Raw genomic sequence first — 16,124 nt, forward strand, 5'->3', positions numbered from 1 at the left:
TCTACAGAGGAGAACCTACAAACTCTGTACAGACAGCACCCATAGTCAGGATCAAACCCGGGTCTCCGGCACTCTACCGTTGCGCGACCATGCCACCCATATGAGAGATGAACTTATAACTTGAACTTGAAAATTCACAGCGAAATTTACCAGCGTTTTGTACTTCATAAACACAGGCATAGATAAAGAGAGCCAATGAGATTAAGACAAACTTGTTCAGGACAATAATTAGAGCAGTTATGAAGTCGAGTGTTTAATTATGGAAAAGACATTGAAACCATGGAGAACAGAAGCATTATCTGCAGGTGGTGCCGAGTCACCAGGATGGGGCTACGACCAGACTGCGGGAGAAAAGCAAGTGCAGAGGAAAATTAATTGAGGTTTTCAAAATGATGAAGGCTTTTGACAGTGATTAAGGAAAAGCCATTTCCTCTCACTTGGGAGCCAGTGACAAACGGTCATCAATTTAAAATCCTCACAGAGAGAAAAACGAGAAGTTATGAGGAACTTCTTTACTCAGAAGGCTGCGGTAACAAGTATATTTTGCCCCAACTTGAGGGGGAAAAAACTCTTGCATTTTTAAAGAGAGAAATGGGATAAATATTAGAGGCAAATGTTATTTGTGCAAAACAAGAAGTTGTTAGAAACGCATTTGTTCTGAAGGCTACGGTAAAAGTATATTTTTCAACAACGTAGGGCGGCACAGTGTTGCAGCAGTAGAGTCGCTGCCTTACAACACTTACAGCGCCAGAGACTCTGGTCCGATCCCGACTATGGGCGCTGTCTGTGTGGAGTTAGGAAGTTCTCCCTGTGACTGTGTGTTTTTTCTCCGAGATCTTCGGTTTCCTCCCACACCCCAAAGACGTGCAGGTTTGTAGGTTAATTGGCTGGGTATAAATGTAACTTGTCCCGAGCGTGTGTAGGAGTGTCCATGTGCGGGGATCGTGAATTGGCGCGGAGGGGGGCGTGTTTCCGCGCTGAATCTCTAAACTAAACCAAAGTTGGGTAAATGGAAATAAATAGAGGCCATTCAACCCCCCTCAAGTCCAATCCACCATGTAGGATATGGGTCAGCTGGAATCTTATTGATTCCTCAATCATTAATCCACTTGGCAAGTACACATGTACATGGACAGGTCCAGCACGCCCTGTAGCTGATGGTTCTCTGGAGAATGCCACTGACGTCCACATCTCTGGCCAACTCTTCACTCGTCTCCAAGTTTGCGCACTGTAATGCAGAAGTCAGTGACAAGTGATAAGATGCCAATGACGTCTGGGTTTATAGATTAATCGGCCTCTGTAAATTGTTCCTGGTGTGCAGGGAGTGAGCGCAAACGTGAGCTAACTTGTGTGATTGATGGCCGGTGTGGACCATCGATGGTCAACGTGTGAAACGGGGCTGAAGTGCCTGCTTCCATGCCGTACCTATCCTTCAATCAATCATTCAAACCATCATCTCTGCCTCTGGACTCTGCTCAGTGTCTAGGTGGAGCAATGAGAGGGACTGGATGCACTTTGCATCCGTCTCATTTATTTTACACCAGGTGAAAGGAAATGGTGGTATATGGTTTCTTTATTTTTCTTTACATTCTGCGAGTCAATGGAAACAATTCCAAGGCCTGTGGCGTTGCCAAACATCAGAATGGTCTGCAAAGGAGAGTCAGGGTATGTCCCCTGGAGTCTGGTCACAACTCCCCTCACATCAGGTTTCTCAGAAGGTCCTTTGGTCACTGATTTGTATCCTGATCAGGTGAGTGCAGGCAGATGCCTTGGTCAGTAGATCACATCCAATACGATAAGGCCAGTCCATTGAAGGTTTAAAGTTGTCGGAAGGAGCTGCAGATGCTAGTTTACACTGAAGATAGACACAAAATGCTGGAGTATCTCAGGGGGACAGGCAGCATCTCTGGAATGAAAGAATGGGTGATGTTTCAGGTCGAGATCCTTCCTTAGTCTCAATGGGTGATGTTTCAGGTTGAGTCCCTTAGACTCTGGTTTAAAGTGGTTATCTTTGATTTGAAGGCCAAGTCAATGGATATTTTTAAGGCAGAGATTGAAAGATTCTTGATTAGTAGAGGTGTCAGGGGTTATGGGGAGAAGGCAGGAGAATGGGGTTGAGAGGGAGAGAGATCAGCCATGAATGAATGGCAGAGTAGACGATGGGCTGAATGGCCTAATTCTGCTCCTATCACTTATGATTTGGCTCTTAATCTTTGAAGAAACTTTCACAATGTTATCTGCATTTAATTTCCTTACTTATACTCTTAAAATTGCCTTCGCTGATAGAAATATTGCTCGCGCTCCATCTAACCTCATCTGTCAATTCCATTTTGGGGATAAACAAGGAACTGCAGATGCTGGTTTACAAATAAAAAAGAGGCAAAGTGCTGGAGTAACTCAGCGGGTCAGGCAGCATCTCTGCCGAGCATGGATGGGTGACGTTTTGGGTCGTGACCCTATCTTCAGACGGTTAGGGGTGGGGGAGGCGGGAAGAAAGCTGGAAGAGAGGAGAAGTAGGACAAAGCCCGGTGAGTTATTGGTGGATACAGGTGGAGGGGCGAATGTTGATAGGCATAACGTTGATAACACGTTGAAAATTTATTCGGCGACCAGAAAGACGCTATGACTCTTTGGGCGACTGAGGAGACGACTCACGACCGTTCAGGCGGCACCCCGGCAACCGGGTGGCGACCGCCTAGTCTCCTGTAGTCGCCTAAGAAATCGCCTTATGCCCCTGTCCCACTTAGGAAACCTGAACGGAAACCTCTGCAGACTTTGCGCCCCACCCAAGGTTTCCGTGCGGTTCCCGGAGGTTGCAGGTGGTTGCCGGAGGTTGCAGGTAGTGGAAGCAGGTAGGGAGACTGACAAAAACCTCCGGGAACCGCACGGAAACCTTGGGTGGGGCGCAAAGTCTCCAGAGGTTTCCGTTCAGGTTTCCTAAGTGGGACAGGGGCATAAGTGGGACAGGCTCTTAAGGCAGCAACTCTAATGTTGCACCACCGTATCGCCCCCCCCAGCAGCAAGGAGTACTCTATCTCACTAGTGGCCTAGATTAGAACGGGAACTAGTATTGCAAAGAATCAAAGCATAAAAACCAATGCTGTATTAATCATTCTCCCAAACCAAGAACTGTGCTGTAACTACTTTATTTTGTGTACACTCTCTGTGCACCATTTTGTAACTATTATTTTACAATGTACAAACTAGGTACAAAAAGATTCTCAAGACCATAAATAAATGACATAAGTTACATGTACCTAAAATTCAAATTAAAAAAATACAAAAATGAAACGGCAAAAAAAATTTAATCTATGCCTAACTCATCGAAAAAAATGGTATAAAGGAAAATAAAATATTGGACTGCTAGAAGGATTCCAGTTTGAACTAAATTAAAATACACTGTACATTTTTTTTAATTCAGAAGACCACACGCCGGTCTTGCTTTTACTCAATTGTGTTCAAACAAGAATACAAAAAATAGATCTATGTCATTTGTTTAAAATTAGCATTTAAGAGAATACTGCTCAGGACTGAAGGATGTTAAAATGTAAATGAAAATATCAGTTACAGTTCATGGCATCTTTGAGATAATGATGTTATCTCAAATTGTGATGTTATAACAAAGGTATGCACTAAACTGCTAACATTTCGAGCAAGATGGCCCGAAAGGAAAAAAATGACCAAAGCTGTCACGAGATTGAGAGTTTTCCGACATTATCAAATGTATATAAAACAATGATGGGATCTAATGGCACAGTTTGAAATGCTACTTCAATAAAACACACATGTACAACTCGGTGACAAGTCCACGAATCTGTTCCTATATAGCAGATTCCATACATTATTAATAGCTAATAACAGTATTTTTGAACAGGTTGTCACATTAGGCATAGCAGTGACATGCAGAAGTCCACAAAGTTTAGTTATCTTACACAGTACATTCCACTCGTGATTTTCCAGAACAGATGCTGAACTTTTGTACGCTTGTGAGAGTTTTCCCCTTCTTAATGTTTTTTTTGTTTTTTTTTGCTTTGAATTTGGGCTTGTCTGAAGCTGGTGTTTTGTTGAAGCTAAGTTCCTTCCTTGTTTCTGATCTTCGTGGGAATAGCCACTGTGGGATTTTCCATGTTCATTGTTGTTCCGACTTCCCAGTACTTAACATGAGGTTATTCGGCAGTTCAATTGATTCTGAAGCAAAGCAAAGGGATAATAAATTATTATATTTTCTTCTTGCATAATGCAGTAATGATGATCGCACATTATATTCAAAGATTAGATCAGTCTTGTTTGGTTTATCACTATTTCTCTTTCAAATCCATCTTTATAGAATATTGTTCATATGAAACAATTTTATCGACGAGATATAATCCCAAGCTTTTAATCACAATGAGTTCAAATCATGTGATTTTTGTTTTGTTTTGTGTTGTCATTACAAGAAACCAAAGCGCTCCCCCCCCCCGGAAATCAAGTTCTTAAAGGGAACTTTTGGAAAACATAATTCCTAGTTGCAGTCACTAATACACTGGGACACATTAGTGCATTTAATGAAAGGGGATGTAGATTACATTCCCTTTCTCCCGTAACGACGATAGAGTCTTACAGCATGGAAACAGGCTCTTTGGCCTAATTTGCCCATACGGCCAACTTGTCCCATCTAGACTTGTCCTACCTGCCTGAGTTTGGTCCATATCCCTCTAAACCTGTCCTATCCATTCACCAGTCTAAATGATTCCTAAACTTCAGTAGCTCATTCCATACACCTTCCACTCTTTGCTTGAAGAAGTTTCTCCTCAGGTTCTTATTACATCTCCACCCCCCCCCCCCCCCCCCCCCCCCCTCACCTTAAACCCATGTCCTCTGGTTCTCAATTTCCCCAACTCTGGGCAAGAGACTCTGGGGGGGGGGGGTGTCTTCCCAATCTACTCTGATTGAGTTCAATGGAACTTTAAGACTGTTTAGGATTCTGTTTGGCATAGACAAAGATTATGAAGAGGTCATAACTAGAGTCGTAAAACTTCAGGTAGGTTTCCTTCCCTCCTGGTAATTATTCCATTTAATATTATACTGTAGCTGGTGCGTGAGAGAGCCCGGAATGAAGGCGAGGAGCCGGGCAAATTCTGTAGAGGCTTTAATGAGCACAGCATACTACTCTCCGCTTCAGTGAGAGACTGAAGACTGGTCTCGCGCCAAAAATCCCTGCTCTTATCTCGTAGCTGGGAGCCGCCCCCGGACCTGTCCATGAGGTGCCGAGGGGGATGAACCAGGGAGTGGCCTACTCTCCAGGAACCGCCACAATACTTTGATTTAATCATGGGTTTTACATATTGGACAAGTCACTTGGATTTTAAAAAATATTTTTTTTTTCAACCCTAAGTTTTCTAACTTCTACCTCCACTAAACTCTCAGGTGTATCTTGTTTTCAATTGATATCTAGTTCGTGCCATAGTGTGAGGCACAGTGGTGCAGCGGTAGAGCTGCTGTCTTACAGCGTTAGAGACCCGGGTTCGATCCTAACTACCAGTACGTCTGTATGGAGTTTGTTCATTCTCCCTGTGACCATGTACGTTTTCTCCGGTTTCCTCCCACATTCCAAAGACTTGCAGGTTTGTAGGTTAACTGGTTGTGTAAAATTGGCCCGAGTGTGTAGGATAGAACGGAGTGTGTAGGATAGACGTATGGGTGATTGCTGGTTGGCGCGGACATGTTGGGCCGAAGGGTGTGTTTCCACGCTGTACCTCTAAGTCAAATTTTCTGTTGGAAACGCAGAGAAAATAGTAGCTTCAATATTTCTTCTCTAAAATTATCAAATGATCAAATCTAGATGGCGGCCGTAAGGCTTGCCGCAGTACAAGCAGTGTTCCTGTCTGCCGTTTTAGTGTCTGCGTTATTTGTTTGCAAAGTGTCGTCCTTAATCCAGTACTCCCGTTCGGAGCTTTTAAACCTCAGTGATTCGGGCCCATCTACATCCTTGCTGGAGGAGAAATTACGGGCCTTAAACATCTCAAGCCACTCTACATCATGGCTGCCGGGCCAAAAAAGGCCGCCGCTCCGGCACCTTTGCCAGGTTCAGGAGACGCCCTTACCGGCCACCGCTCCCAGCCCTTCTGCTGTCAAACGTCAGATCCCTCCGGCACAAAATGGATGAACTCCAACTTATGATAACAAACTAACAAAGACTACAGTGACTGTTCTGCCATCTGCCTGACAGAGACCTGGCTGGATCAATCAGTACCTGACCAAGCGGTAACACTTCCAGCTTTCACATTACATCGTGCCGATAGATCATCCAAACTATCGCACAAGGCAAAAGGCGGCGGCGTTTGCATAATGATAAATGAACGCTGGTGTACAAATTCTACAGAACTCACCCATGTATGCTCCCCGCACCTGGAATACCTCACTGTCAAATGCAGACCATCATTCCTCCCACGGGAGTTCGCATCAGTAATTATGATCTGTGTTTACATTCCACCTGAGGCTAACGCTAACACTACCATAGCCGAGTTAGCCAACTACGTCTCCTCAGTGGAAAATTCACATCCAGACACAGCAGTCATCGTCCTTGGGGACTTTAACCAGACCAATTTGTCATCTGAGCTCCCCGGCTACCATCAGCAGGTAACTTGCCCCAGCAGAGGGACCAACACGCTAGACCACTGCTACACTACCATCAAAGAGGCTTACCGTGCATTCCCGAGGGCTCCGCTGGGCAGGCCCGACCACGCAATGCTGCTGCTAATTCCACAATACAGGCAAAAAGTTAAATTCTCCAAGATATAACCATATAACCATATAACAATTACAGCACAGAAACAGGCCATCTCGGCCCTACAAGTCAGTGCCGAACAACTTTTTTCCCTTAGTCCCACCTGCCTGCACTCATACCATAACCCTCCATTCCCTTCTCATCCATATGCCTATCCAATTTATTCTTAAATGATACCAACGAACCTGCCGCCACCACTTCCACTGGAAGCTCATTCCACACCGCTACCACTCTCTGAGTAAAGAAGTTCCCCCTCATGTTACCCCTAAACTTCTGTCCCTTAATTCTGAAGTCATGTCCTCTTGTTTGAATCTTCCCTATTCTCAAAGGGAAAAGCTTGATCACATCAACTCTGTCTATCCCTCTCATCATTTTAAAGACCTCTATCAAGTCCCCCCTTAACCTTCTGCGCTCCAGAGAATAAAGACCTAACTTATTCAACCTATCTCTGTAACTTAGTTGTTGAAACCCAGGCAACATTCTAGTAAATCTCCTCTGTACTCTCTCTATTTTGTTGACATCCTTCCTATAATTGGGCGACCAACTAAGATACCAACAAAACCTGTCCGGTGCTGGTCCCCTGAAGCCATCGAAAAACTCCGGGGCTGTTTCGCGTGCACAGACTGGAATGTTTTCCATGCTGCAGGTGACCTCCACGACGTTACCGTTGCAGTGACGTCATACGTCAATTACTGCGTGGACCTATGCATACCACTCAAAAAAGTCAAACACTTACAATAATAATAAACCGTGGTTTAACAAGGACATTAAAATTTTTAAGGAAGGAGAAAAATTCAGCTCATCTGGCAGGAAACAAAGAACAATATATGGCTGCCAAATACAAACTGAGATCTGCTATAAGAAGAGCCAAATCCAACTATGCCACTAAACTAGAAGAACAAATCACTACTAGTGACACACGTTTCATCTGGAAAAAACTCCAAAACATGACGAACTACAAAAAGAAACCCACCCCCACACCTGACAGCGACAATCAGCTTCCTGATACACTCAACTTTTTCTATGGGAGGTTTGAGCAGGCACCGGCTCCACCACCATCTCCCCCCGACCCCCTCCCTCCCCCCCCTTTCACCATCTACGAGGAGGAGGTGAGGAGCACCTTCAGGGGACTTAAGAGGAATAAAGCCCCCGGCCCAGATAACATCAGCCCCTCCGTTCTCCACCACTGCGCTGCGGAACTGGCTGGGGTTTTTACCAACATCTTCAACACCTCCCTCTGTCAAAGCTCAGTACCCAACTGCTTCAAAGAATCTATTATCATCCTGGTTCCCAAGACCAAGACCATCTCCAGCCTCAATGACTACAGACCCATTGCCTTGACATCGGCAGTCATGAAATCATTTGAGCGCATCATACTCAATCACCTGAAAACTGTCACCACCCCACTCATGGACCCATACCAATTTGCATACAGAGCCAACAGGTCAGTTGAGGACACCGTCAACTTAGCAACTCATCACATTCTGAACCACCTGGAGTCCGCAAACACATATGCCCGCATCCTGTTCATGGATTTCAGCTCGGCATTCAATACAATAAACCCGGCCATACTGTTCAATAAATTACTGGACATGAACATTGACCCATGCATCTGTTACTGGATTCACAGCTTTCTCTGGAACAGGCAACAGAGGGTGAGGATCAACAATAATACATCCTCCCCTCTGTTCCTCAGTACAGGCACACCCCAAGGCTGTGTTCTCTCACCCTGGCTATTCTCCCTTTACACAAACCAGCTCACATCCCACCACAGCTCCGTCAACCTGTACAAGTACGTGGACGACTCAACCATCATAGGATTCATCACCAACAACCAAGAAACTGAATACCGTGCACAGGTCAACCAAGCAGTGACCTGGTGCACAGACCATGATCTCTTACTAAACTCATCAAAAACAAAAGAACTCATCATCGACCCAAGACACCAGCCATCCCCCAAAACTCCTGTGCTCATTAAAGGTGAATCCATCTCCATCACTGACACTTTCAAACTCCTTGGAACCCACATCAGCAACAACCTCAAATGGAGGGACAAACGCAGACCACATCTATGGAAAAGCCCAGCAAAGACTTTTCCATCTCCGACAGCTCAGGAAGTTCAGAGTAAGGTCTCATCTCATGCACCGCTTCTATACAGCCATCATCGAAAGCATCCTCACTTCATCCATCACAGTCTGGTTCGGCAGTCTCGACTCACTCTCCCGGAAGAAATTACAGCGCATCATCAACAGAGCATCCAAAATTATTGGCTTACCCCTACCATCCCTTGGATCACTTTACCACAAACGGACACTTCACAGAGCCCGCAAGATCATCTCTGACCCCACTCACCCTGCACACTATAATAATGATAATAATAATGGATGGGATTTATATAGCGCCTTTCTAATACTCAAGGCGCTTTACATCGCATTATTCATTCACTCCTCAGTCACACTCGGTGGTGGTAAGCTACTTCTGTAGCCACAGCTGCCCTGGGGCAGACTGACGGAAGCGTGGCTGCCAATCTGCGCCTACGGCCCCTCCGACCATCACAATGTGTCTGTTTGTATGTATATCTATGTTACAAGTTTAATGTTTGATGAAATGTTGGAACCTGTACCGAGCTGTACTGAAAACAAATTCCACCAGCCTGGCTGTGTGGACATTAAAATACAAAAAAAAAAAAGAAAAAAAAAAAAAAAAGTTGGTTTCAACATATGTTAGCTGTTAAAAAACTGAAAAGCTAAGGCACTCAGGCAGGAGATTGCGTCTTTGACTTGCAACCATCACCGTGTGAGGTGGTCTCTGCCCAAGAAGGCAATTAAGTAATCTTGAATTGCTTTGGTTCCAGAGGAGAAAAAGCATCCAGCCATGATCGTCAGCCCATCTGTAAATTCTTTGCCCATCCATTTTCCCCACTCCCCTCCTGCAATGGGTCTGAGGAAGGGTTCCAACCCGAAATGCCACCTATCCATTCTCTTTAGAGATGTTGCCTGAGTTACTCCAGCATTCAAGTGTTTATCGTTGATATAAACCAGCATCTGCGATTCCTTTTTATTACATGGCGAGTGTTTGTGTTGTCCCTACTCCCTTAACGCCGCCAAATACTCCACCACTAATGGAAGTGGCTGTTGTGCTCACTGTTCAGGCAAGGCAGTTATGAGGATGTTGCCAGGTCTCTAGTGTCTGAGCTATAGGGAGAGGTTGAGTATTCTGGGCCTCTGTTCCTTGAAGAGCAGGAGGATGAGGGGGCATCTTATAGTAGTGTGTAAAATCATGAGAGGAATACATCGGGTAGATACATAAAGTCTCTTGCCCAGACTAGGTGAATCGAGGACCAGAGGGCATAGGTTTAAGGTGAAGGGGAAAGATTTAATACTAATCAGAGGGGTAACTTTTTCACAGGAGGGGTGGTGGGTGTATGGAATGAGCTGACAGAGGAGGCAGTTGAGGCAGGGACTACATTCAAGAAACAGTTAGACAGGTACATGGATAGGACAGGTTTGGAGGGATATGGGCCAAACACAGGCAGGTGGGACTAGTGTAGCTGGGACATGTTAGTCGTGGTGGGAAAGTTGGGTCAAAGGGCTTGTTTCCACACTGTATCACTCTATGGCCACTTGAATGTGGGTCTGGATGCCAATGTAACCACCTGATGAGACGCCCCGAGAGAGGGAGACATGCCGGGGCCATTTCATTGATTCAATCAATACGTACCAGTTGTACTGGGTGAACTCTCCTTTGTGATTTTTAGGGTGGAGGAAAAGAATGGAGCTATTTTTATTATTGGATGAAATTTCAGATGGAATGTCAAAACTCATTACCTAGTAGTTTCATAAAAAGAACACATGGGAATTGATATGATTATTGCACAAGAAATCCAGTGCAGTTCTGACCCATTTAATTTGCAAGAATATAATGGACTGAGTGCTCCAATGCTTTTCTACAAAGTAAGAATGATCGACCTTTCTCTGATGCCTTGTGGTTTCTGAGATGTTTTACAAAGCACTTGGTTCAGGCTGGCCTTCCTTTGTTGATAGAGTTGAATTCCTACTAATGTAGGCAGCATATTGCATATATATTGCATATAGCAATTTTAGGCAATTTCTACAAACACCTCCCTTTTTCTCTTTCTCTCCTGTTGGCTTTATTTCAAGAGGGCTAGATTGGAAAAACAGGGATGTAATTCTGAAGCTCTATAAAGCCCCTGTCCCACTTACGTGTCCTTGGCACACTAATTACGTGACCTCGTGGTCGCGTTGAGGCGCGACTTCATGCATCCACACAGCCGTCTGGAGTGCATGACGTCATTTGAAGAGGGACACAAAATGCAGGAGTAACTCAGTGGGCCCGGCAGCATCTCTGGAGACAAGCAATGGGTGATGTTTCGGGTCGAGACTCTTCTTCAGTCTGTAAGAGATGCTGCCGGTCCCGCTGAGTTACTCCAACATTTTGTGTCCATCTTTAATTTTCTTGGCCCCGCTCTGAGAGTAGAAGTGGGGGCGGATACGGACCACAACGGCCGTGAGCCCCAGGCCGAGCTCGACGATCGTTTGCCTGCTTCTGCTGCTGTTGGAGGTGAGGCGTTGCGTCGCGCCAGGGTCTTGGGCCTGTCCCACTTTTGCCGTCAGTTATGCGACAGCCGGTGGCGCGCGAAGATTTTGTTCGTTACAAAATTTCGGAGCGCTGCGTGATACCGCGCACAACTACATACCCCTCCGCGCTTCTCAGTGGGACGGGCCCCGCGCGGCCACACGATGCCCGTGCGCCTCAACGTGACGACGAGTTCACGTAATTTGCGTGCCAAGAACACGTAAGTGGGACAGGGCCTTTAGGCACTGGTCAGGCTGCATTTGGAATGTTGTGAGCAATTTTGGCACCATATCTGACGATGGATGTGCTGGCTCTGGAGAGGGTCGAGAGGAGGTTTACAAGAATGCTCCCAGGAATTAATAGGTTAACATATGATGAGTGTTTGACGGCGCTGGGCCGGTACATGATGGGCGTTTAGAAGAGTGGAGAGGGGGGGGCATCTCATTGAAACAAACCAAATTGTGAAAGGCTTGGATAGAGTGGATGGGGAGAGGATGTTTCCTCTAGTTGGAAAGTCTAGGACTAGGTCATAGCCTCAGAATTAAAGGATGTTCCTTTAGGAAGGAGACAACGCAGAATTTCTTTAGTCGGAGGGTGGTGAATCTGTGGAATTATTTGTAACAGAAGGCTGTCTGGATGGATTATTTTAAGGTTGAGGTAGATAGATTCTTGATTAATACAGGTGTCAGGGGTTATGGGAAGGCAGGAGAATGGGGCTAGAAGGGAGAGATATATCAGCCATGATTGAATGGAAGAGTAAACTTGATGGGCTGAATGGCCTAATTCTATTCCTATCGCTTATGACCCCCCCCCCCCTCCCCCACTATTTCCACGTCACTCCTTTTTCCCCTGAACTCTAGCTGACTTTAGTTTAGTTTATTGTCACATAAACCGAGGTACAGTGAAAAGCTTGTGTCGCGTGCTAACCAGTCAGTGGAAAGACAATACATGATTACAATCGAGCCATTTACATGATAAGGGAATAACGTTTAGTGCAAGGTAAAGCCAGTAATAAACAATGAAAGATAGTCCTCAGGTCACCAATAAGGTAGATAGTAGTTCAGGACTGCTCTCTGGTTGTGGTAGGATGGTTCAGTCACCTGATAACAGCTGGGAAGAAACTGTCCCTGAATCTGGAGGTGTGCGTTTTCACACTTCTATATCTTTTGCCTGATGGGAGAGACCCTTGCATTGGTTTCTTCTCTTTCACCACCAAAGTTCCTTCAACACGCTTTATATTTTGCATCTATGTATTTCTTTTGGGATCACACCTGCTTCCAACCAACAACATGCCTATCTGGGACCCCCCCTCACCTGAGGTCATGATGTGGCCCGTCTCGTCTTCTCTCCCAGTTTTTTGTTTCCCAGCTCTCCCTGCTATGAGTCTGAAGAAGGGTCCGACCTGAAACGTCACCTATACATTTTCTCCAAAGTAACCCAGACCCGCTGAGTCACTCCAACATTTTCTCCATCTTTAGCACATAGTTGGTTTGGCCACACTATAATGATTTCATTGCAAGGAAAACTTGGCAGTTTTTAAACCTCGTACTGGATAGAGAATTGGATCCAGAAAATATGTTACAGCATCAAGACAATTTAGTAGGTATAAAACATTGGCCACATTTAAGCTAAGCAAAAGGTGATGTGGAAACGCTGGGCATGTAACCTAATAATGCCCCCTGACACTCAGGAGAGATTTAGACAATAGGCAATAGGTGCAGGAGCAGGCCATTCAGCCCTTCAAGCCAGCACCGCCATTCACTGTGATCATGGCTGATCATCCACATTCAGTACCCCGTTCCTGCCTTCTCCCCACATCCCTTGACTCTGCAATCTTTAAGAGCTCCATCTAAAGGGCCTGTCCCACCAGCATGCGACTGCATGCGGGGAGCGCGACCAAACGTGGTGGCTTGAGGCGTACGGCTTCGCGGGGCCGGTCCCACTTCCAAACGCGGAGCCGCCTGGAGCTGGTCCCGACATCATACTCACCAATCAGCTGGGCAGGAGGCGGGCCGACTGAATTTGGACGTCGCACGGCGTCGGGCGGTGACGTTATCATGCAACGGCACGCCGGGCGGTGATGTCATCGCGCAATGCCACGCGTTAGGCGTACGCTGTCAAGACGCTGCGTACAGCGTCCAGGCTGCGCACGGCGTCGAGACGCTGCATATGCCCATCGAGGCGCTGCATACGGCCTCAATGCGGCTGCGGGCAAGCCGTTGCCGCACGGGATTTTTGGACAGTGTCAGTTTTTCGGAGCCCCGCGCGATGTCGGGACCAGCCCCACACTCCATACGGCTCCGGCGATCGAAGTGGGACCGGCCCCGCGAGGCCGTACGGCTCAAGCGACCACGTTAGGTCGCGCTCGCCGCATGCAGTCGCATGCTGGTGGGACAGGCCCTCCACTTGGCCTCCACTGCCTGCTGACTCTCTGGCAACCGAAGCCTACAGATCAGAATATACTGCAGTAAGTTCCCCAACTTCAAATGATCATGATTTTAATGACTTAAGTTATGTCAAAGTAATTTTTTTTTTTACCTCATAATCTTTTGTTGTATGTTGCAATGAAGTCAGTTCATTGTTAATTGTCTTTTCCTTCATCAACATTTGATGGCCATCTGTTCTATTAAAAACTATCTAGACATTTCTCCAAGGAAAGAATCACCACATTATGTGTTGGCAATCACTCTATGTTACATTGCAGTCTAAGTCACTATCTTTCAAACTGTAATCCACAAGGCTGCCTGCTCAATTCAGCAAAGTTTCGGAAGGACAGTTTTCAGAAACCTCCACTTGGGATGCAGTCATTGGAAGAAATTGGCCATTCACGATCCACCCCCTCCAGTCAGGACGATGTCTGCAGGAATGTCTTGTTGTAGAGCTTCAAATCCGCTTTAACAAATCCTTCGTTAGCAAGCCGTATGAAAAGTAATCTTGTATCCAGTGATAATTTTGAAAAATTCATTGCGGTATGGTGTGGATAATGGCATCAACAGATTGGCTCCTTTGTAATTGTTTATCCAAAGAGGAACAGGAGTTCAAAAACAAATATACATCTGATCCGGTCTTCTCTTAGTTGGACGAAGGTCTCCGTGACGATCGTGAAGTTCAGCATTCTGTCCTCAAATCAGGCAAAACCACTGACAAAATATCCGTATATCAAAGGGCAACAATTAAGAGTTTTTTTTTTTAAAAGTGCAGTTCTTTTTCCTGTTAAAGTGCATGGATGAGGTAAACAAATTTCATTGAGTTTTAGCACTGGCTCAGACAGGAACCATCCTTCCCTGCATCTGCTGCACCTGGGCCCTCATTCCCTGGATGCTGCTCAGGATCTTGTTCTGATGCACCGCTGTTGTGATTCCAATCCGGACCAGGTCGCTGTGGAAACAGGTAAACAAAATCAGAAAACTGGTCTTTTCAAATGCATATGTACCATAACATAACATAATGAATGGTATGGTATTCTGTTACCATAGACCTGTACACCATACCATTGGATGCTGCTATTCTCTACAGCTTGCACCATTTGTTTTCATTTGGCGTTTTGGTGACGTAATTCCCACTAAGGCACAGCTGACTTTACAGCAAAGGATTATTACCTTTAATCCCAAGGTAATAATTTCTGGCTTTTGTAAGAACTTTGGGTGGCACAGTGATGCAGTGGTAGAGTTGCAGCCTTATGGCGCCAGAGATCCAGGTTCGATTCTGCCGACGGGTTTGGGCCGTACGAGAGTTTGTATGTTCTCCCCGTGACCACATGGGTTTTCTCCGGGTGCTCTGGTTTCCTCCCCCTCCCCAAAGACGTGCAGGTTTGTAGGTTGATTTCATTCTGTAAATTGTCCCTACAGTGAAGGATAGAACGAGTGTATGGATGGTCGCTGGTCGGCGTGGACTCGGTGTGCTGAAGGGCCTGTTTCAACGCTGTATCTCTAAACTAAACTAAACCACCCAGTAAGTAGAAAATTAAATCCGTATACGCAGACTCCACAGGATGAGCCCCACCGGATATAATCTTTATTCTGTTTAAGAAGGAACTGCAGATGCTGGAAAATCGAAGGTAGACAAAAATGCTGGAGAAACTCAGCAGGTGCAGCAGCATCTATGGAGCGAAGGAAATAGGCAACGTTTCCACACCTGGGGTACTTAAAAATTCAATAGAGAAATAAACGTTGCCTATCTCCTTCGTTCCATAGATGCTGCTGCACCCGCTGAGTTTCTCCAGCATTTTTGTGTACCTATAATCTGTTTAGCTTGGAAATAAAAGCGCCTACAGGCGAAGGTACGCACAGATTCTGGGCAGAAGGAGAATGGAAAATATCCTATCCATGACAACAAGTTGGGTACATATGGTGGTATAGTGAATAGGTTACTGGAGTTTGAATCCCACCATAACAGTTGGGGGAGGGGAGATCAGCAGGGGTACTTAAAAATTCAATAGAGAAATAAAGCTTGTCTTCATATTGATAACTATGAAATCTCCAGAGTGACATTTAAAGCAAAAAATTTTTTTTAATCAATGATGTTTATGTAACGAAATCAGCCATTTTTACCTGGTGTGACCCATTGAGTCTAAATCCATAATCCCATCAATGTGGTTGACCCATAATTGGGTTCAGTTGAGGGGCAATCAAGAACGGTCAAAAAATGTTCTCGCTGCCAGTGATATCCATACTCAAAGAATGAATACAATCAAGAGGGTGGGAAAAATCAATTGTAAATTAAATTTGGTCAGTGTACCATGATGGGCCTATTGGCCTGAAAG

At 45.5% G+C, this 16,124-nt stretch overlaps 1 protein-coding gene across 1 annotated transcript in view; it reads right to left on the bottom strand.

The window, feature by feature from the left end:
* Positions 1 to 3,130: 3,130 nt before the first annotated feature.
* The window catches only part of epha4 (EPH receptor A4), a 132,795-nt gene continuing 119,801 nt past the window's right edge, over positions 3,131 to 16,124 (bottom strand). Inside the window, exons 17-18 of the mRNA XM_033031115.1 lie at positions 13,901 to 14,740; positions 3,131 to 4,188 (exon numbers count right to left, since the gene is read on the bottom strand). Of these exons, the coding sequence (XP_032887006.1) occupies positions 14,626 to 14,740 (115 nt within the window). The 3' untranslated portion in view covers positions 3,131 to 4,188; positions 13,901 to 14,625. The remainder of the gene's footprint in view (positions 4,189 to 13,900; positions 14,741 to 16,124) is intronic.

Source organism: Amblyraja radiata, chromosome 13 (genome assembly GCF_010909765.2).
Source record: "Amblyraja radiata isolate CabotCenter1 chromosome 13, sAmbRad1.1.pri, whole genome shotgun sequence".
Taxonomy (NCBI): Eukaryota; Metazoa; Chordata; class Chondrichthyes; order Rajiformes; family Rajidae; genus Amblyraja; species Amblyraja radiata.